Source organism: Mobula hypostoma, chromosome 3, assembly GCF_963921235.1.
Source record: "Mobula hypostoma chromosome 3, sMobHyp1.1, whole genome shotgun sequence".
Taxonomy (NCBI): Eukaryota; Metazoa; Chordata; class Chondrichthyes; order Myliobatiformes; family Myliobatidae; genus Mobula; species Mobula hypostoma.
The window spans coordinates 27419347-27440476 of NC_086099.1; the positions used below are offsets into that span (position 1 = coordinate 27419347).

Genomic DNA, 21130 nt, shown 5'->3' on the forward strand with positions numbered 1-21130 from the left:
GGAAAATTGGTTATTTGTGTGAACTATTTTTGCTTATAAATATAGCTTTTTTTTAAAGGAATCAATTCAGTCACTTAATATTTGAATGTCAGTCTTGGAAATGGATAAGATGGTATAATTCATCCTTGTCTCTGATCTTTCCTTTCCTCCTCCCATCCCTCCCTCCCGAAATCAATATAATTTCATATACTCACTGCAACCATCTTTGTTTTTATCTTTCAGTTGATCCGAGGGATAGTTCACCATTGTTTGAATCCAACTTCTTTAAAATGTTTGTTTGCTTTCTCCTATGTTGGCACAACAGGTGGTCTTAAAGGTAATGCCTCGTAAATCCTTTCCTTCCTCTGTTTTTACATAATATAATAGATTGAACTAGTTTAAGTGAAAATGCTCTGGCATATTTTAGGCTATGCTGTATTTACTTTACCATGTCCTTTTGACTTTGTGGAGCAGCTTGATGCAGTTTTAAATTATCCACTGTCCCAGTCTGGAGGCTGCAGCTAGACATGCTGAGACAGATCACTTTTCATTTTTACAAACATCATCTAAATATGAGTACAAGTAGGAACAGCAACTTGCTGACAAGACTAGGGCAGAGATAATTCAGTGCCATGAACAAAAAATGAATGTGTGCTTCGGGTGTGGAAACCTAAAATGTCATGATAAAATCTTAATTTAGAGAAATGCAGATTTCTGAAGAATCTGGGCTCCCCTCCAATATCAGGCAAAAAGTTCAATACACAATTGGAATTCTGAGTCTTGTGTTTTAATCATACTAAAATCTTGATTTTGGTGCAGCATGTTAGAGTATTACTTGCACTCCCCTATCTTTATTAGGTTGTTGCAAGAAACATGACATTTGGAAGAAAGGTAGCAGAAACTGGAGCTTGAAGTTAAAGACCGAAACATAAACGGATGTCTCCCTCTCTACATAAACAAAATATGATAAATGGAACATTCTTACTTCTCTGTGATTTCAGTCTTGAATTTGTGCTATCATTCTATGAGGTTAATTGCAGTTTTACAGAGTGGGAGGTAGCAGAGGATGAGGCCGTGGTGTGCTGCCAAAGGAAGAGGAGCAAGAGGCATCGAGACGGGCAGGGCCTGGAGGGATACACACCAACTTCAGACAAATAGGATTAGTTTGGATTGGCATCATGATCAGCACAGACATTGTGGGCTGAAGGGTCTCGTCTCGTGTTTACCATTTAATGTTCTATTTGGAAGGTAACTCGACATATCAGTAGAACACTAATCTTTCAGGTGACAATTGCACCTCGTTTAAGCAACAAATCTAAATAAAAACTTCAGAAATAGAGTAAAATACACTCGTCATTGGCAAAAATATAGTTAAATGTACGTACCTCAAGTGAGAGATTTGGCTGCATCACCCTCTGAGGTGGGTGGCAGTTTCTAAGGGAACTGCAATCCATTTGCCCTACATATTATTCATTTGAGTGAAGTTGGTGACCTTCTTTATAAAACTAAGTTTAGTTTAAGTTTTTATTTTCCTTTTTTCCTGGCTTACAAAGGCTGCTGAAAATCTAGTCAAGAAGAAAAGAAAACTTTACGAAAGGTTCAAAAAAACTAGGTAATGACAGAGATCTAGAAGATTATAAGGCTGGCCAGAAGAAGCATAAGAATGAAATTAGGAGAGCCAGAAGGGGCCATGAGAAGGCCTTGGAGAGCAGAATTAAGGAAAACCCCAAGGCATTCTACAAGTATGTGAAGAGCAAGAGGATAAGACGCGAGAGAATAGGACCAATCAAGTGTGACAGTGGAAAAGTGTGTATGGAACCGGAGGAGACAGTGGAGGTACTTAATGAATACTTTGCTTCAGTATTCACCACGGAAAAGGACCTTGGTGATTGTAGGGATGACTTAGAGTAGACTGAAAAGCTTAAGCATATAGACATTAAGAAAGAGGATATGCTGGAGTTTTTGGAAAGCATCAAGTTGGATAAATCACTGGGTCCGGATGAGATATACCCCAGGCTACTGTGGGAAGCAAGGGAGGAGATTGCTGATCCTCTGGCAATGATCTTTGCATCATCAATGGGGACAGAAGAGGTTCCAGAGGATTGGAGGGTTGCAGATATTGTTCCCTTATTCAAGAAAGGGAGTAGAGATAGCCCAGGAAATTAGACCAGTGAGTCTTACTTCAGTGGTTGGTAAGTTGATGAAGATCCTGAGAGGCAGGATTTATGAATATTTGGAGATGCATAATATGATTAGGAATGGTTAGTATGGCTTCATCAAAGGCAGGTTGTACCTTACGAGCCTGATGGAATTTTTTTGAGAATGTGACTAAAGACATTGATGAAGGTAGAGTAGTAGATGTAGTATATATGAATTTCAGCAAAGCATTTAATAAGGTACCCCATGCCCCCATGCAAGCCCTATTGAGAAAGTAAGGAAGCATGGGATCCAAGGTGACCTTGCTTTGTGGATCCAGAATTGGCTTGCCCACAGAAGGCAAAGAATGGTTGTAGACAGGTCATATTCTGCGTGGAGGTCAGTGACCAGTGGTGTGCTTCAGGAATCTGTTATGGGACCCCTTCTCTTCGTGATTTTTATAAATGACCTGGATGAGGAAGTGGGGGGATGGGTTAGAAGATTTGCTGATGAGACAAGGTTGGGGTGTTGTGGATAGTGTGGAGGGCTGTCAGAGGTTACAGCGGGACATCGATAGGATGCAAAACTGCGCTGAGAAGTAGCGAATGGAGTTCAACCCAGGTTAGAGTGAGGTGGTTCATTTTGGTAGGTTAAATATGATGGCAGAATATGGTATTAATGGTAAGATTCTTGGCAGTGTGGAGGATCGGTGGGATCTTGGGGTCAGAGTCCATACGACACTCAAAGCTGCTGTGCAGGTTGACTTTGTGGTTAAGAAGGCATATAGTGCATTGGCCTTCATCAACCATGGGATTGAGTTAAAGAGCCAAGACGTAATGTTACAGCTTTTTAGGACCCTGGTCAGACCCCACTTGGAGTACTGTGTTCAGTTCTGGTTGCCTCACTACAGGAAGCATGTGGAAGCTATAGAAAGGGTGCAGAGGAGATGTACAAGGATGTTGCCTGGATTGGGGAGCATGCCTTATGAGAATAGGTTGAGTGAACTTGGCCTTTTCTCCTTGGAGCGACAGAGGATGAGAGGTGACCTGATAGAGGTGTACAAGATGATGAGAGACATTGATCATGTGGATAGTCACAGAGGCTTTCTCCCAGGGCTGAAATGGCTAACACAAGAGGGCACAGTTTTAAGGTGCTTGGAAGTAGGTACTGAGGAGATGTCAGGGGCAAGTTTTTTTTTAATGCAGAGTGTGGTGAGTGTGTGTGGAATGGGCTGCCGGCGATGGTGATGGAGGCGGATACGACAGGGTCTTTTAAGAGACTCCTGAATAGATGCATGGAGCTTAGAAAAATAGAGGGCTATGGGTAACCCTAGGTAATTTCTAAAATAAGTATATGTTTGGCGCAGCATTGTGTGCCAAAGGGCCCGTATTGTGCTTAGGTTTTCTATGTTTCTACAGAAATATAATGTACTTTCACTAAATTTATATTAATATTTTGCTGTAATTTAAACAGTATAAACTATCTTCAAAATTAGGGATATTTAAAAATGATGTAGCATGTTAGGAACAGCAGCACTTGACTCAGAAGTCACTAGCAGTAAGGAAGTGGGTTGGAGACCTACAATTAAATAAGAAATGGGAGGAGAAAAAGGCCATTTAGCCCTTTTTTTGAGCCTATTGTGTTGTTCGTTTAAAACCATGACTGACCTACTACAAGGCATTTTCCCATTTCAAAGTTCAAAAGTGAACTTATTATCAAAGTACATTATGTCTCCATATACAACCCTGAGGTTGATTTCCTTGCGGGTATACTCGATAAATCCACAATAGAATGAATGAAAGACTGTACCAACTTGGGTGTTCCACCAGTGAACAAAAGACAACCAGCTGTGCAAGTACAGCAAAGAGAGAAATTATAATAAATGAGCAATAAGTATCGTGACTATGAGATGAAGAGGCCTTGAATGTGAGTCCATAGGTTGTGGAAATATTTCAGTGATGGGGCAAGTGAAGTTGTGTGAAGGTATCCCCTTTGGTTCAAGAACCTGACGGTTTACGGTTAGTAACTGTTCTTGAACTTGGTCGTGTGAGTCCTAAGGCTCTTGTACCACCTTCCTGGTGGCAGTAGTGAAAAGAGATCGTGAGCTTGGTGGTGGAAGAGTATTTATTAAGGGAATCTAGAGATGTCTGAATATCTATCTGTATCTGTTCATCAGTTTTGAATCAGAATTATTTTATTATTGTCACATGTACCAGAATGCATTGAAAAGCTCATCTCGCGCAATGTTCATAAAGGTCAAATTATTACACAATGCAATGAGCTAAAAAAAGTAGATTGTGAGGTTAAGAATCCGTCATATCAATTGAACTTGATACAGTAATGAAGGCTCATTGAGATAAAGAATTCAAAAGGGTGTGTGTGTGTGTGTGTGTGTGTGTGTGTGTGGAAATTCTTAAAGCACCTCTCCTAAATGTTGTATTCAATACCCCAATACTGTGACCCTTGGTTCTAGACAGCTTATTATATGCAGTCTGCTGAGTTGTAAGAATTTAAAGTTATAATAAGATCTGCCATTCCTGGAAACTCAAATACAGGCCTGGTCTATTTGATCTCTGACTCTTTTTGTGTGCACCAAAGTAATTAACTTCATTTTTTTCCACATGATATTGTATCTGTTCTTACCACTCAATTGTTTTTTAAAATCCCCTTGAAGGTTCTATGTCCTCTTGCCTGTTCTCAATCCCATCTAGTGTCATTAGTGCATTTGGTATTATGACAGGTAGTCCCCTTGGCCAACATGTGGGCCAGGCATAGATCCCTGTACTGTCCCACTAATCAGTCTGGGTGCAGCTACAGGAAGGTTGACGATTGAGGTGCAGGCTGGGTGGAGCATTATCCTACCAACTCCCTTTTGGAGAATGCTGACAGTTATTCAGACTACTCTTAGAATTTTTTTTAGAGCTTCCATTGGATATCTTTGGGCATTCTCTGGTGCAAGGTGTTCCCAATCTTATACTCTTAAACTGTATTATCAATTCTCCTTTGATCCAGATAGTACCAGGCTAGTGCTTTAAATCCAAATGGAGTCCTGAAATTTAAGCAGTATTATTGTATGGCTCCAATTTTCTATTGGCATGTATTTTTACAGCAGGGCTCTGTTCCTGTGAATTGTTCATGACCCAAACAGTTCACAAATCAGAAATGGCGGAACATGGAGATTCCTCCATGAGAGAAAATGCCAACTGCCCTTGGGCCTCTGGCAAATCCGTCACACTGGTCTCCCAAACACTTGTTCTTGTGCATGGGCTCTACATATGTTGGGTGCTGGTAAGCTGGGCAGGACCTGTACTGTAGTACATAGCAGACTATACACCCAAATTCTTCTCCAGCATTGTGACAGATTTCTTGGGTAAACAACAGCTAGCTTGTGAATCAAGATGTTGGAGGATTTCAGCAGGTCAGGAAGCATCTTCAGAGGGAAATGAACAGCCTAAGTTTTGGATTGAGACCCTATATCTGAACTGAAAGTTGGAAAGGAGATAGCCAGTATAAGAAAAGGTTGGAGGAAGAGCTAGTTCATTGTCCTCACTCAGCCTTGTGTTCTCATACCTTTCAAACCTTCCGTCTGTCTAATTTTAATTATGTGATGTGCTTGGGCCAAAATAATGGAAAAGCAAATAAGATTTTTGTGGCATACATACCAAACAGGCAATCAAGTTACTTAACAGTTATTCAGTTATTCATAGTCTTATAGTATCTATCTTAATTGATTAATTTTACTTGCTCCTTGACTGGCGCCTGAAGGCTGGTGTAAAAAGTATGTATTGATCAAAGTCTATAAATAGGGTGTTGCACATGGCACCAAAGAAAAAAAATGCGATAAGTAATCATGAAAGTGCAAAGGGAAGGTTTTAATCTCATGAAAATATGTGTATATTGGAGAAGAAAAAGTAATAATCTTTGGATATATGCATGCAGACTGACAGCCCTGAATGCCAGAGGAGATTTGCTTTGAAGTTGTGATGAGATTGTTATTCGGTTATTAACAGCTTCATGTAGCCACCTTATCTTCATAGACTTCCCTGCCTTTGCATATTCTAATAGTTTTGCAATTATTAAGGCAGTTTTTTCCCCTTTGTTAGCCCATTATTTCTTTGATCCTGTTGAAATTTAAGTTGTAACTTTTTGTAAAAGAATTGCATATTATCAGTTCCTGTGTTTTTTCTGAGTTATATAGTGCAATTAAAAGGAAAGTGATGAGTAGTATTTAATTGTCAGAAGTACAAGAGGTTAATTGCTCTTTCTGCCAGTTGGTCCTGGAGCAGCTGAAGAACCACCAACTGTAATGTTTGAAACCAAAGTTGACTGGAAAGTGGAACTGGATCGGACTGGAGGTCTACTGAGCAACAGAGTAATTTCCATTAATGAAAATTACCACATCTGTACTCGGTGAGTATTCAGCAGTTAGATGATGTACTTTTTAACCAAATAATTCTTTTAACTAGGTATGCAGTAAGAAAATCTGACTATCTTTCTGCCTCTCCAAGAAAAACAAGGCATATCAAAATCATAGTCATACTTTATTGATCCCGGGGGAAATTGGTTTTCGTTACATCATAAATAATAAATAGTAATAAAACCATAGATAGTTAAATAGTAATATGTAAATTATGCTAGGAAATAAGTCCAGGACCAGCCTATTGGCTCAAGGTGTCTGACCCTCCAAGGGAGGAGTTGTAAAGTTTGATGGCCACAGGCAGGAATGACTTCCTATGATGCTCTGTGTTGCATCTCGGTGGAATGAGTCTCTGGCTGAATGTACTCCTGTGCCCAATCAGTACATTATGTAGTGGATGGGAGACATTGTCCAAGATGACATGCAACTTGGACAGCATCCTCTTTTCAGACACCACCGTCAGAGAGTCCAGTTCCATCCCCACAACATCACTGGCCTTATGAATGAGTTTGATTATTCCATTGGTGTCTGCTACCCTCAGCCTGCTGCCCCAGCACACAATAGCAAACATGATCACACTGGCCCCCACAGACTCGTAGAGCATCCTCAGCATCATCCGACAGATGTTAAAGGACCTCAGTCTCCTCAGGAAATAGAGACGGCTCTGACCCTTCTTGTAGACAGCCTCAGTGTTCTTTGACCAGTCCAGTTTATTGTCAATTCGTATCCCCAGGTACTTGTAATCCTCCACCATGTCCACACTGACCCCCTGGATGGAAACAGGGGTCACCAGTACCTTAGCTCTCCTCAGGTCTACCACCAGCTCCTTAGTCTTTTTCACATTAAGCTGCAGATAATTCTGCTCACACCATGTGACAGAGTTTCCTACAGTAGCCCTGTACTCAGCCTCATCTCCCTTGCTGATACATCCAACTATGGCAGAGTCATCAGAAAACTTCTGAAGATGACAAGATTCTGTGCAGTAGTTGAAGTCCGAGGTGTAAATGGTGAAGAAATGCACTCTTACTTTAAATTCCATGCTAAAGAAAATGGTCCACATCCAAGGTAAGAGGACACAATGTGGAAGATATAATTAAAGATGTGATGTATCTTTCCTGTCGATTTAAAAATGCTGCTTGGAGAATAGAGTGGTTTTGAAGCAGTCTGCATATGCACAGAGAAATGCTATAACCAGTTAATACACGGCAAGGTCCCAGAAATGGGGAGATAAATTACTGTGAGTGATGCACGTTAACCAGTATGAAGTGACTTCCTTCATCTATAAACCCTGTATTGGGGTAGCCTGTGCCTAATGTAAAATGTCATCCCAGACCAGTTCTTTGATATAGAAATTCCTTAGTACTGAATTAATGGTACCTAAAGGGACTGAAATAATGAAAGGAATTATTTAAAATTATTCAGTATGAGACTAGATCGAAAAAAGTTGAAGCTAGCTCCCTCGTGGACACTAGCTTCCTTATCATTGAGGACATCTTCAAAAGGAGGTGATTCAAGGAGGGAGCATCTTTCGTGAAGAACCCTCCCCGTCCAGTTAACTTTTCAGATATATTGTCCTCCAGGACAGGACAAGAGACAAAATAAGTGTGTTAGGGATGGGTTAATGCAGGGGTTCCCAATCTTTTTTTTATGCAATGAACCAATACCATTAAGCAAGGGATCCATGGATGCTAGTTGGGATCTTGGTCTCCACCTGATTGGAGTTATCTTCTGTGCTTTCTCTACCTACCCTCCCCCGCCCAACAAAGTAAAACATGTGTTTTCTCACTTCTGATGAAGTATCAGTTGACCAGGGACAATAGTTATTTCTCTGTTCACAAATGCTACCTGACCACCTGATAATTGCCCTTCATGTTTTGTTTTATTGAAATGCAGTGCTAATATAGTCCCGTCCAGCAATCCACTGCTCTAATCCTAGCTTAATCACGGGACTGTTTACAATGACCGATTAATTAACCTACAACAGGTACGCACAGAGGAAACCCACGTGGTCACGGGGAAAATGTACAAACTCCTTGCAGGCAGCGGCGGGAATTGAACCCAATCAATGTTACTGTAAAGTGTTGAGCTAACCACTACGTTACTGTGTCACTCCCATCTGCTCTGCCTTCAATACTTGATCTTTTGTGCCTGTATTGTGTTGTCATTAGTTTTCATACTGGGATGTGTAGTTTGTTTCCTTCACTGCCTAAATTCGACATTTTGGACTCTTTAAAGGTTGTATTTCTAAATCTTTAAATATGGTAGCTAAATGCATTATATGCAAAAATAGATTTGTTGTAATTTTATGTCCCAAGCACGTGATCCAATTGAACTGCCAAAGCAGTCTATGGTTTCCTAGTATTTTGAAATTACTGCAAATGTCATCAACATGTTATTTGTATAACTTAAAAAGACTTGCTGAAGTGGACTTTTAGTTTTTAAAAAAAAAGACAGCTGTGATGAAATTCCAACATGTACACTGTTCCTCATCTGCATTTCCTCCATATTTAGTTATGAGCCCTGCACTAGCTGTGGCAGACAGATAGACTAAAAATTTGGGTGGTATGATAGCGTAATTTGGCATGATTTGTGCATCCTCCACATGACCGTATGGGTTTCCTCCAGATGCTCCAATTTCCTCCACATTCCCAAAGACTTGCAGTTAGTTGTGGGCATGCTGTGGACTGCCCAGCACAATTCTTGCTGTTTTGATGCAAATGACACATATCCTTCATGTATATTAATACACGTAAATACTTGTTGACCCACTGCTTAAAATAAGTTACCAAGTTTAAGATGCCACTGTTTTTGTCAAATGTCAAGACCATAGTGACCTTACAGTAGGTAGAACCTTGGATAGAGGAAGAATGAGAAAGCTCGAAGGCAATAGAAATCCACAGAAATAGTGGAGATCTGACAGATACAGTCAAACTTTGGGTGTTTAATGTGAGTGCTCAAGAATTAACAACTACAAAACAGTAATGGAATTCATCTAAAAATGAAGATTGCCCATCAGGATAACTGCAGATTTTGAAGGTAAGTTCACACATCAAGGATAATTAGAGATTGCCGTTAAGTAATTGCCAGCATTTCTTGAATGGGTTGCTGACATTGAGAGCAATGGTTTTGCATTAAATTTAAAGTATTGACATCTTCCCCCATCAAATCAGAAATTGTTGGAGGCTTAAAGGAAGGTGAAAAGCATAATTTTTTTTAAAAAAAGAGTGCAGAGTTTAAATGGTTAATTGAGAAGTGCTGTGGTTACAATATGCTATGCAATCATCTGACTTTATTTTAGGACAATGTGGTATCATCGTGTTGAACTTCAACTTGGCATATTTCCAACATAATGAACATAAGGATCTTGAATAAAATGCAACAAGTTTATTATTCAGTGACTATGTCTAGTATTTTCAAAATCTGCTTTGTTTGAATATGCAGACTTCCACAGTTCTTTGTTGTTCCTTCATCTATCACTGATGATGATATCAAGAAGTACAAAGGAAAAGGAATACCTGTAAGTGTGATTTTTTTTTTTCTCTCTTTTAAATTTTACTCTCTCTCCTTACTCTGTGCCACCAGTACTATTGCCTTCTATTTACAATCTGTTCTGTACATGCTTTGATTGTCTGTCTTTAAGCAGGGGTTCCCAACCTGGGGTGCACAGCCCCCTTGGTTAATGGTAAGGACCCTTGCAAGTCTACAAAGCCTATGAAGAATTACCTTGTTGGAACCTATTTTGTTGCATTTACAGGATTTTGTAGTCTGCAGAGCACCTCATCAGTAAAACAGTACAATGTTGCAACAAATCAGAGAGTTACATGGTTGCTTGGATAACATTGAGCATAGCAGCATCGATCGTGGTGTACGCTGTTGACAGTGCCATTGGCAGTCAGTTTGGTCATTTCAAGCAACATACATCAAAGTTGCTGGTGAACGCAGCAGGCCAAGCAGCATCTATAGGAAGAGGCGCAGTCAGACCCTTCGTCAGGTCTCAGCCTGAAACGTCGACTGCGCCTCTTCCTAGAGATGCTGCCTGGCCTGCTGCGTTCACCAGCAACTCTGATGTATGTTGCTTGGATTTCCAGCATCTGCAGAATTCCTGTTGTTTGGTCATTTCAAGACTTGCATCTTTATTTTCAAATAACTCAGCTATCCTTCTAGTATTGCTGAATTCCCCTTGTTTAATGTTTTTTTTTAAATCATGCCACCAATTTACTTTTCGTTTTCTTAGCCATAACTCCTCTCCCTTTTTTTATTTTCCCAACATCCTTCATTTCTTATTGTCGGATTGCCTTCTTTTTGATGCTGTTTCATTATCTTGAAACGATTTGCCACAATAAAGAGTTATAGTTTTCGTGATGGCAGTGGCCAGAAGCAAAACTTGAGTTGTTTGTTTTGGAGGTAATCAATCTGTTTATTTCTTTCCTCCCACCCCACACTTAAATATGAATTTTGATTAAGCTACCCCAAGTCCTCCTATGAATAGAAATGGGTTACTTTCTGTATGTAGTGCTTTAGATTTAATAATAGTACAATGAAAGGCTGCTCTGATGTATATCTAATAATTTGTTGGCCCATCTATATACCAAAAATTACACCAAAATGCTCTTGCCTTTCCAGTCTCCATCTTGGGTAGTCATTAATGAATTGACTTGATATTGCCAGGTCAAAGGCCCCTTATAATATCAATGATAATGTAAAAATGAAGTTTTGCCGTAAGCTGATGTTTAACACTGGCACCAATCTGGGTACCTACACAAAAGAAAAACAGGGGGACGAGTTAAGTTTCAGTCTGTTCTGATGATGACGAGGAGCCTGTGCAGGAAAGCTGTTAAAGTGGGAAAAGCCACTGCTGCTCTGGGGCAGTTCCATTCTCTTTACTTCAGAAGCTTTACTCCAGTGGTAAGAGTGATCTTCACAACTGGAGATCTCCATGGTTGCAGTGGATGGCCTTGATGTCTTCCATGCCTTGCTGGGCCCTTGGCTCTCCTCGGAGCGCTGCAGAACCACCTACCTGGCATGAGATCCAGTGATCTCATCCGCCCAGTGCACCAGAACTGGTTTTTGTATGCAAGGATAAGCATATGCCTATGTCACTGGCTTTTGAGGCAAGCCTCACCTGGTTTAGCCCGCCTATTTGAAGTGGTATTCCAGGGTATGTCCGCTGTCGCATTCAAGCAACTATTTGAAGCCACAGGTGAGAGCTGAGTGCCAGGTGAGGACCAAAGGTGGATTGAGCTGCCTGAGGGGTGGGGCACGTCAAGTCCTTTCACCAGAGGTGCTGCCCCTCCCTGGACAACCCATATAGTCCTAGATTGATGGTGGCGCTGGTGAAAAGGTCAGCGCAACATCAAGGGCCGAAAGGCCTGTTCTATGCTCAATCCCGTTTGAAATTCCTTTCCCACTATACCATCAATTTGTCAGTTTCTGGATAAATAAGTATATAATCTACAAGCGTGATCAGTGGTTTTTGTGATTTAGAGAGAAAATTTGAGATTCTTAAGTTTGAGTTCAGCTGCATGCATGATTTGGTTGCAAGCTTAACATCATTAGGCAATGCTTTATCATTGGGCATGGTTTCAAACGAAACGATTCTGGGGCATTGCATTTGGCTGTGTCAGAGGCTCACATGTCACTGCTGAGATCTATTGCAAAAACTGGCTTCTTGAAAATATAAACTTTTGTTTTCTGTGCTCTTTGGAAATTAGGAATTTCCAATGTCAGCTTTGGCTAATTAAGAAAATAGATTTTCAACTTGGGGCCCAAGTCCATATTATCCTGAGTAGATACACAAGTAGATAGGGTTGTAAGGAAAGCATATAGCATGCTTACATTTGTTGCTAGGAGCATGGAATTTATGGGTCAGGAAGTCATGCTGCTTGTTGTATAAAACTCATGGTTAGCCCACACTTGGGGAGTTCTGTTTGTCCCATCACAGGAAGGATGAGGAGGCCTTGTAGAGGGGCCAGGATACTGCCTGTAGAGGACATTAGCTATCAGGACAGTTTGGATAAACATGGATTGTTTCTCAATGATGTGTCAGAAGCTGTGGCATGCCCTGGTGGGAGTTCAGTAAAATTTCAGAGGTCTGGGTAAAGTAGATGGTCAGTTGTCTTTGCCCCAGCAAAGATATTTCAAATACTAGAGGGTCTTAAGGTGAAAGGGAGATGGTGTTCAGGGGATGTGTGGGGCAAGTTTTTGTTTTAAAGAGTAATGGTAGATGCCTGGAACATGTTGCTAGGGTTGTTGTGGAAGCTGATATGATAGTGGCGTTTAAGAATCTTTTAGATGGGTATATGAATGTGGAGGTATGTGGATCACATGCGGGCATAAGGAATTGGTATAGTTTGGCATCATGCTCGGCACAGATATTGTGAGCTGAAGGGTCTGTTCCTACCCTGTGGTGTACTGTTCTGTTCTATGTCCTTAATCATGATAATTAACTGTCTATTCGGACAACCCATAAATGGTATAAAGATACTTAACATGTTGCTTTCTCATCTCTTCCCATGGCTGTTGTTAATATAGTAAAATAAGAACCTGTCAGGTCTTCTGGGTAACTGCCATGTACTTTGTAATTGCACATGGAATCTCCCAACGCGTTTAATTCAGAAGTTGCTGTGCACTGCGTGCATTTTGAATTGTATTCGATTAACTTATTTGTGGTAATATTTTGTCTTGTGTTCTGTTTGAGGGTGCATCATAGTCCAGATGATAATGAATTTGAACTTGAAATTAGACATTCACTTCAGGCACCGGACCACAATTGTAGTTTCAAATGGTGAATAAAAATGGAGTGCCTATACTGTAATTGTACATAATGAATAAAATAGTCATAGCATTTCACACACTTTCTTTGCAGGGCTGTAAGTGAGACAGTATATTTGAGATCATCGGAGGATTCAGTTTAAACTGTGGTTTAATCCATTGATACCTATTTTTATATCCATGCAACTTGTGCATTAGAGCTTCTAGAGAAATCCACGATATTAGATCCATTTCTTTTAAAAACAAAACTTCAATATATTGCCAGAGAGTAGCACACAACTTGTAAATGGGATTTTCGATAAGTTTCATAAGTCAATAGTAATGTGGAACAGTCCATATTCCAAGCCTATTCCTCAACTCTTTCCGTGCTACATTGACGATTGCATTGGTGCTGCTTCAAGCACCCATACTGAGCTCGTCAATTCCATCAACTTCGCCTACAACTTCCACCCTGCCCTCAAATGTACTTGGTGCATCTCTGACCTTTCCCTTTTCTTGATCTGTCTCTCTGTCTCTCTGTCTCTCTTTTATAAACCTAAAACTACTGAATCTCCGATATTTTCACTATACTTCACACCCTGGCAATTTTTTTAAAAAATGCCATTCCCTTCTATCAGTTCCTACGTCTGCACCACATCTATTTTCAAGATGATACTTTGCGTTCCAGAACATCTGAGATGTCCTTCCTCCAAGAACAGGGTTTCCATACTACCATCGGTGCTGCCCTCAACCACATTTCCTGGACATCCAACTCACCCCATTTTCCCACCACTATAATGGGTAAAGTTTCCCTCATCCTTATCTATCATTCCACACGTCTCCACATCCAGCACACCGTTCTTTGTAACATCCATCTTCTTTAACGGGATCCTACCAATAAGCATGTATTCTCTTTGTCTCTCCCCCCCCCCCCCCACCGCCCACTCCCAGCTTTCTGCACAGATTGTTTTCTATGTGACTCCCTCACCACTGATCTCCCTCCTAGCAATTATCCCTGCAGGCAGGATGTGCAACACTTGCCCATTCACCTCCTCCCTCCCTTCCATTCAGGGCCCCAAACAATCCGTCCAGATGAGACAACAATTCTCCTGAAAGTCTGTTGGGGTCTTCTACTGTACCCAGTGCTCCCAGTGCAGTCTCTTCTACATCAGTGAGACCTGATGTAAATTGTGGGATCGCTTTACTGAGCACCTTTTCTCGCTCCACCACAACGAGTGGGACTTCTCAGTGGCCATTCATTTTTAATTCTGCTTGTCATTCCCATTCCCACATGCCAGTCTATGGCCTCCTCTACTGCCATGAGAACGCCACTCTCTGACTGGAAGAGCAACACTTTATTCTGTCTGGGTCACCTCCAACCTGACAGCATGAAAATTAATTCCTCTAACCTTAGGGTAGTTTCTCCTTCCTCCCTCCTCTCCTTTTCAGTTTCCGGTTCTGGCTCCCCTCTTGCCCCTTTTACTCACCTGTCTATTACCTCCCTCTAATGCCATGCTGCTCCCTTTCTGCCATGGTCCACTCTCGTTTCCTGTCAGATTCCTCCTTCAGCCCTTTACCTTTCCCACATATCACTCCCAATTTCTCATTCCATCACCCTTCCTCCACCCACAAACCTCTCCCTCACCTGGTGTCAATTTTCACCTACCAGCTTGCACTCCTTCCCCTAACTCCCCCTCCCCACCACACTTTCTTCTGTTTTCTCCTTTGTTTCCAGTCCTGATGAAAGATCACAGCATGAAACGTCACCTGTTTACTTGATGCTGCTTGATCTGCTGAGCTCCTCCAGCCTTTTGTGTGTGACAAGAAAACGAATTCTTCACTCTTTCTAATCTTGCAGTGACCACCAGTTTCTCAGAAAACAAACTGTGTTGCTTCACCTTGCAAGCAGACTATGAATACTGTTTATTTGGACATACTGAAGGCAAATATGAGTGGTGAAGTAGAGATACATCTGTACCAAAGGTGCTGTAAGGCACTCCTACCCTCCACTAGCCTGCATGTCGCCCTTGGGAAAGGTGTAACACCTGCTTAGGCACCCCCCCCCCCACCCGATCAGGATCACGTCAAGTCATGGAAGTAGGAGATGGATGGTCATATGAGCAGTTGGTGCATATCACAAGTCCTGTTTACGCGACCACTGACACCAGGCAGGCAATCTCTGAAGAGTGTTAATAATGGTTGGGGGGTCACCCGGCTTGTGAAGACTCTGCCCAGAAGGAGGCAATGGTAAGTCACTTCTGAAGGGAAAAAACTTGCCAAGAACAATCAATACCATGATCACCCATGTCAAAAGATGCAGCACATAACAAACAAACTAAAGGCATTGAAAAAAGTACCAAGACAGTCAGAATCTTTTTCCTAGGGTAAAATGTCAAGTAGTAGAGGCCATGCATTTATGGTGATGGAGGGAACTTGTGGAACAAGTATGTTACTCAGATAGGCATAGAGGTGGAGGCAGATATGATAGCGACATTTAGGAAGCTGTTAGATTGCCAATTGTATTTTAGAGAATAGAGGGATATTGATCATTGATTGGCAAAAGACATTTAATTTCATTAAGCATTGTGTTTGGTACGGATATTGTGGGATGAGGGGCCCCTTCCTATGCTATACTCCTATGATCCATGTTTTAAGTACTTTCAGCTAAAGTTGGATCTAATGAAATTGAAGGCAAATTAATGATCTGGTTAGGAAATTGGTTCTACAGGAGAAGACTAGATAGAAAAAGTAGAGTGACAACTAATTAAAGGGTTTCCACCAGTGTTATATCCAGCATTTGAAATATTGATGCAGCCCCGATACAAAACTTGAATGACGAGGTAGAAAGCCACCAATCAAATAGTTTGCAAAAACAAAGATCGGGGACTTCGTAAGCAAGGCAAATGCAAGCTTTCTAATTACAAGGAGGAATTAATTACAAGATAAACAACTGGGATAATTTTTTGCGGCAAATGGTAAATACAGTGCCACTTTGAGGTAGAATTTATTTTGAAGAGTGACAAAATAGAAACGAAGGCTGTATTAAAAGGAAGTGGAAATCGATTACATACAACATTAAATTGCCATGGTCACAAATGAAAATGATCATAAGCTTTTGAAATGTAGGTCTTTTGTATCTAGAAATTGTGTCATATCTTCACAATGCCCTGCTAAGAATTAAAGCTGCTTGGGGGACTACCCCTTGGGAAAGATTTACGGGGACCCATAATAGCTGGACTACGCAGATCTATATTTGCTTCCTTCCACAATACGCAGTGAAGAGCATCCTGACTTGCTGCATCACTGTGGTATGGAATCTGCACTGTGGTGGACAGGAAGGCACTGCAACGCATAATCAAAACGACTCAACACTTCACTGGCAGCGGCCTACCCGCCATCAAGGACATGTATGCAGAAAGGTGCGGGAAAAGTACCAGTAACATGATGAAGGATCTCACCCACCCTCCTCATGGACTGTTTGTCCCACTCCCATCAGGGAAGAAGCTACATAGCACCCACGCCAGGACCACCAGACTCAAAAGTAGTTGCTTCCCCCCCCCCCCGCAAGTAAAGGCTGATCAATACCTCCACCCAGTAACTCACTACCACTATTTGATCATTTTCTGCCAGTCACCTTTTGCACAGACTCTCCTGTGCTTAGTGTCACTTTATGGACATACAGTCAATCTATACTGTATATAGGCTATCTTAGATGTTCATATTTATTGAGTTCATTGTCTTATTGTGCTTTCTCGTGCTGTGTCTGATCTAGAGTAACAATTATTTTGTTCTCCTTGACACTTGTATACTGAAAATGATATTAAACTACCTTGAATTTTCAAATGTTAAAACTCTGAGGAGGAATTTGAGAAACTAAGCTATAAACTCTTGAAGTGTGGAATGTTTAAGATCTTAAGAAGAAAAGGCTGCTGGAATCAATATTTTAAGGTATTTCTCTGGAGCATTTAGATAATAAAGACTCCCACGTGGACTATTGTTTATTGGCTATACTGTAATTCCAAGCACTCATCCCCAAACTCCTAGACCTAGGACTCAGCACCTCCCTGTGTAGTGCCCAATGGATGCAATCAGTAGGGAAAGGCAGCAAACACTTTGCCATGAACAAGGAAGCTTCTCAGGAAGCTGAAGGAATTAGGCATATTCTTTTTGACCCCTGCCAATTTGTATTGAAGCATTCCTGCCTGTGTTGCAACTGCTTATCTTCAGCTTGATGTCTTGCTGTTAGAGGAGGCATGGGCCATACTTCTGTACTCCTGTAAACTTAGTCCTAAAATTTCAGACTTTACTATTTTAGATATGAGAGTGAACCAGTTTTGTCTTGCATCAATGTTTTGTTTTAAAAATTGATTCAATAAATGAGTTGTTCTTTCTTATCTCGGCACAGCTTTGGTGCTGGTCTCACTCCAGTGGTTGTGCATTAATGAAGATGGCAGCTATTCCTGAAACTGCTGATGACAGCACTTCACAAATGGACAAAGGCTGGATTGACAGGTTGGTGGTTGATAGTTGGCTTCCACTCCCACCCCCACCTTCTTATTCTGGTTTCTTCCCACCCCCACCCCAGCCTATCCAACCCCGATGAAGGGTCTTAGCTCAAAGCAACAATTGTTTATTCCTCTTCATGGATACTGCCTGACCTGCTGAGTTCCTCCAGAATTTTGTGTGTGCTACACTGTGGTTGGGTCTTGTTAGTAATGTGCATGTAGCTGAATTTCAAATTCAAATGGATATCTTTTGCAGTTGGAACTTTTTTATTTTTACTCCTATTTGGAGCAATGTAAACTGCTATGGCTTGTAGATGATTTTCATGACTTACTTACAAAATGGGTCTGAACAAAATAAAGTACTGATAACATGAACAATTTTGAGTTTGTTGAATACAACGATGTGTTTTCTCAATGTTGAATTGACACCGGAATAAGTTTTTCTAATCAGTCATGCTAAGGTCTTGTAGTATGATCTGACATCCTGCTATTCTTTAATATGACCATTTGTTACTAATCTCTTTTGTATCCAGTTTTCTAATTAATTACATGGAAAATAGAATTCAAAATTTTAAGCTTTATTTCTGCAAAATGTCAGTCATTTGGAAGTCAGCAGTTCTTGCAGTGCCCTGTTACTTGCAGGAAAACCAATCATTGGGTGCGGGACCTTCTCTGTCCCATTGAAACTACCTAGGGAAAGGCAACAGGTGAATGTTCCTGCTATTAGCACATTGTGAAAGATATGTCCCTCCCTGCCACTCAATGCACAGTTCAGGGACAGATCTGTTTTGTTTCTTAACTTTCTGGTCAGTTATATATTCATGCAGCCATTCCTTAACATCGACAAATAATGGGGTATATATTGGTGTCTGCAATTTGTACTCAAGCTTTTGAAACAAAAAAAACTAATAAATATTAAGAGGTTCTGCTGCTTAAGATTTGCTACCATTGTAAATAAGTAATTCTGCAAATTTAATTCTCTATATTCAAAATGCTGAAGTTCAAAGTAAATTTATTATCGAAGTACATGTATGTCACCATATAGAACCCTAAGGTTTGTTTTCTTGTGGGCATACATCAAAGAAACACAATAGAATCTATGAAAGACTGCACCCAACAGGACAAACAGCCAATGTGCAATAGACAACAAACTGCAAATACACAAGAGAAAAACAACCAAATAAATAAATACATATTGAGAACATGAAATGAAAAGTCCTTGAAAGTGAGTCCATAGGTTGTGGGAACATTTCTTTATTCTGGCAAGTGAAGTTATCCCTTCTGGTTCAAGAGCCTGATGGTTGAGAGGTCTGGTGTCTGGTTTCTGACACCTCTGGGTTAAGGGTAGCAGCTGTAGGAGACTTGGTCTCTTTCCTTTTGTCTTAGGGGTTCTTTACACTGAGGTGGCAACCAGTGCTGAAGAGCCATTGGGAAAATATGCTCCAGTCTTAGAAGGCCTGAGCACACTCTGAGCTAAGTATCTATTTGTTGAATATTTAATTTTGTTGTTTGTCTAACTTGGGGGAATTTGGATGCTTGGTCAAATCTTTTACTGTTTGTAAATAAATGATTAATATGCTGATTTGTAGTCAGTGTCCTCTGTCTCATTCATCAAACCCGTGAACCTGCTTCCACGTTACACAGCTGGAAATTCTTGTATTGCCTACCATAGATGAGTAAGATAAAATCGTCCATGAAATTGAGTTCTCCTTGCAGATGGTATTCACCTCATAACCTTGCTAACCTGAGTTCCCCAGTCTCTGCTACATTGTTGTCATGCAGTTCGGGTCTTATAGAGGAAGTTGGTAGGGGATGGGTGTTGAATCCAATACCTGGGGCTAATCAAATAATTGATCTGTCCCAGTGATTAGTATTAAGAGTGACTTCTTAAGTCACTTAAGAAGATCAACTTTCAGATTCAAGAAACTTCAAAATTCCTAATTTGTCTGCCTAAAGAAAAATCCGTAATATTTTAAAAATGAATCGATAGAGCATGCCCCAGAATTGCTCTTTGCCCTAAACTACATGCACTATGAATGAGAGAAATGTACAGAAATAGTAAGAATTGTGTACAATTCCATGTATCCTGCCTCTTGCTTCTTACACTAATATAATATTCTCTTGTGGATATTTTAGGTTACTTCATGTTCTTGGAGAAACACATCCCTTGAATCACACAGTTAGGACAGAGGTCCTTTCAACCTCTCTCCCAAGTCTGCAGGATATACAAGCCTCGTACAGTAGATTCAAACAGCTGTTTCTGATGGGTAATTTTGTACATTAAATAGAAACAATATACCGTATAAGTTGGTTTAGATGCATTCAGCTCATTAAGGATTTTGTTTATAACCTTGAGTTTGAAACCACTTGTTTCTTCAATTTTCTTCAAATAAACAATTTCTGACCATTGTATACTTGGGATTAAGGTATCATTCTACATTTCTTGATTTTTAAATGAGGAATCAATTTGTTGGTATTTTATGAGGGTATTTTAATTCAGGGTATCTAATTGTTCCTTTAAGGAAAATTTATATTTGAATTTTTACTGTGTGATCTAAGATATCATTTGTTCTTGAAGCTTGTTTGAATCCTTCTAGAAAGTCAAATATATTCAGCTTGATATCAGAAAATGTTTCTCTCCAAAGTGTAGAAGTGGATTCTTATCAAGAGATTTTGTCATGGATGAATGTTTCTAAATATGTTTTGTACTTAAGTAGGGGGAAGCCATAAAAATGGATGCTTGGTGGTATTGTATAAGCAGTTTTCTTCTATTTTTAAAAAAACCCAACTGGCTCTATATAGTTACTTTACAAATTGACCCTTTCAGTAGTATGTACATCTATTTTTTATCTTTATCAAATTTGGAAAACAATAAAATGGAAAGAAAATTCAAAATTCTGAGGTGCAGAGAGACTTGGGAGTCCTCTTGCAGGATTCCCTACAGGTTAATTTGCAGGTTGAGGTAGTGGTGAGGAAGGCAAATGTGAAGTTAGGATTCGTTTCGAGAGTACTAGAATATAAAAGCAAGGATGTAATGCTGAGGCTTTATAAGGCACTGATGAAGGCACTGATAAGGCAGAGTGTTATGAGCAGTATAGGGCCGATTATCTAAGAAAGGATGTGCTGACATTGGACGGGGTTCAAAGGAGATTCACGAAAATGATTCTGGGATTGAAAGACTTGTGTGAGGAGTGTTTGATACTGTTCTCACTGGAATCCAGAAAAATGGGGGTGGAGATCTCATTGAAACCTAGCGAATTTTGAAAGACCTCAATAGAGTGGATGCGGAGAGGAAGTTTCCTATGGCAGGAGAGTCTGTGACCAGAGGACAGAGCCTCAGAAC

General features: G+C 40.5%; 1 protein-coding gene across 2 annotated transcripts in view; it reads left to right on the plus strand.

Moving 5' to 3' along the window:
• The window catches only part of mtmr12 (myotubularin related protein 12), a 99150-nt gene that overhangs the window by 58260 nt on the left and 19760 nt on the right, over window positions 1–21130 (plus strand). For both annotated transcript variants that reach the window (XM_063042798.1, XM_063042800.1), the window contains exons 6-10: window positions 223–316; window positions 6387–6525; window positions 9974–10049; window positions 17688–17794; window positions 19924–20054. In XM_063042798.1, the coding sequence (XP_062898868.1) occupies window positions 223–316; window positions 6387–6525; window positions 9974–10049; window positions 17688–17794; window positions 19924–20054 (547 nt within the window). The remainder of the gene's footprint in view (window positions 1–222; window positions 317–6386; window positions 6526–9973; window positions 10050–17687; window positions 17795–19923; window positions 20055–21130) is intronic.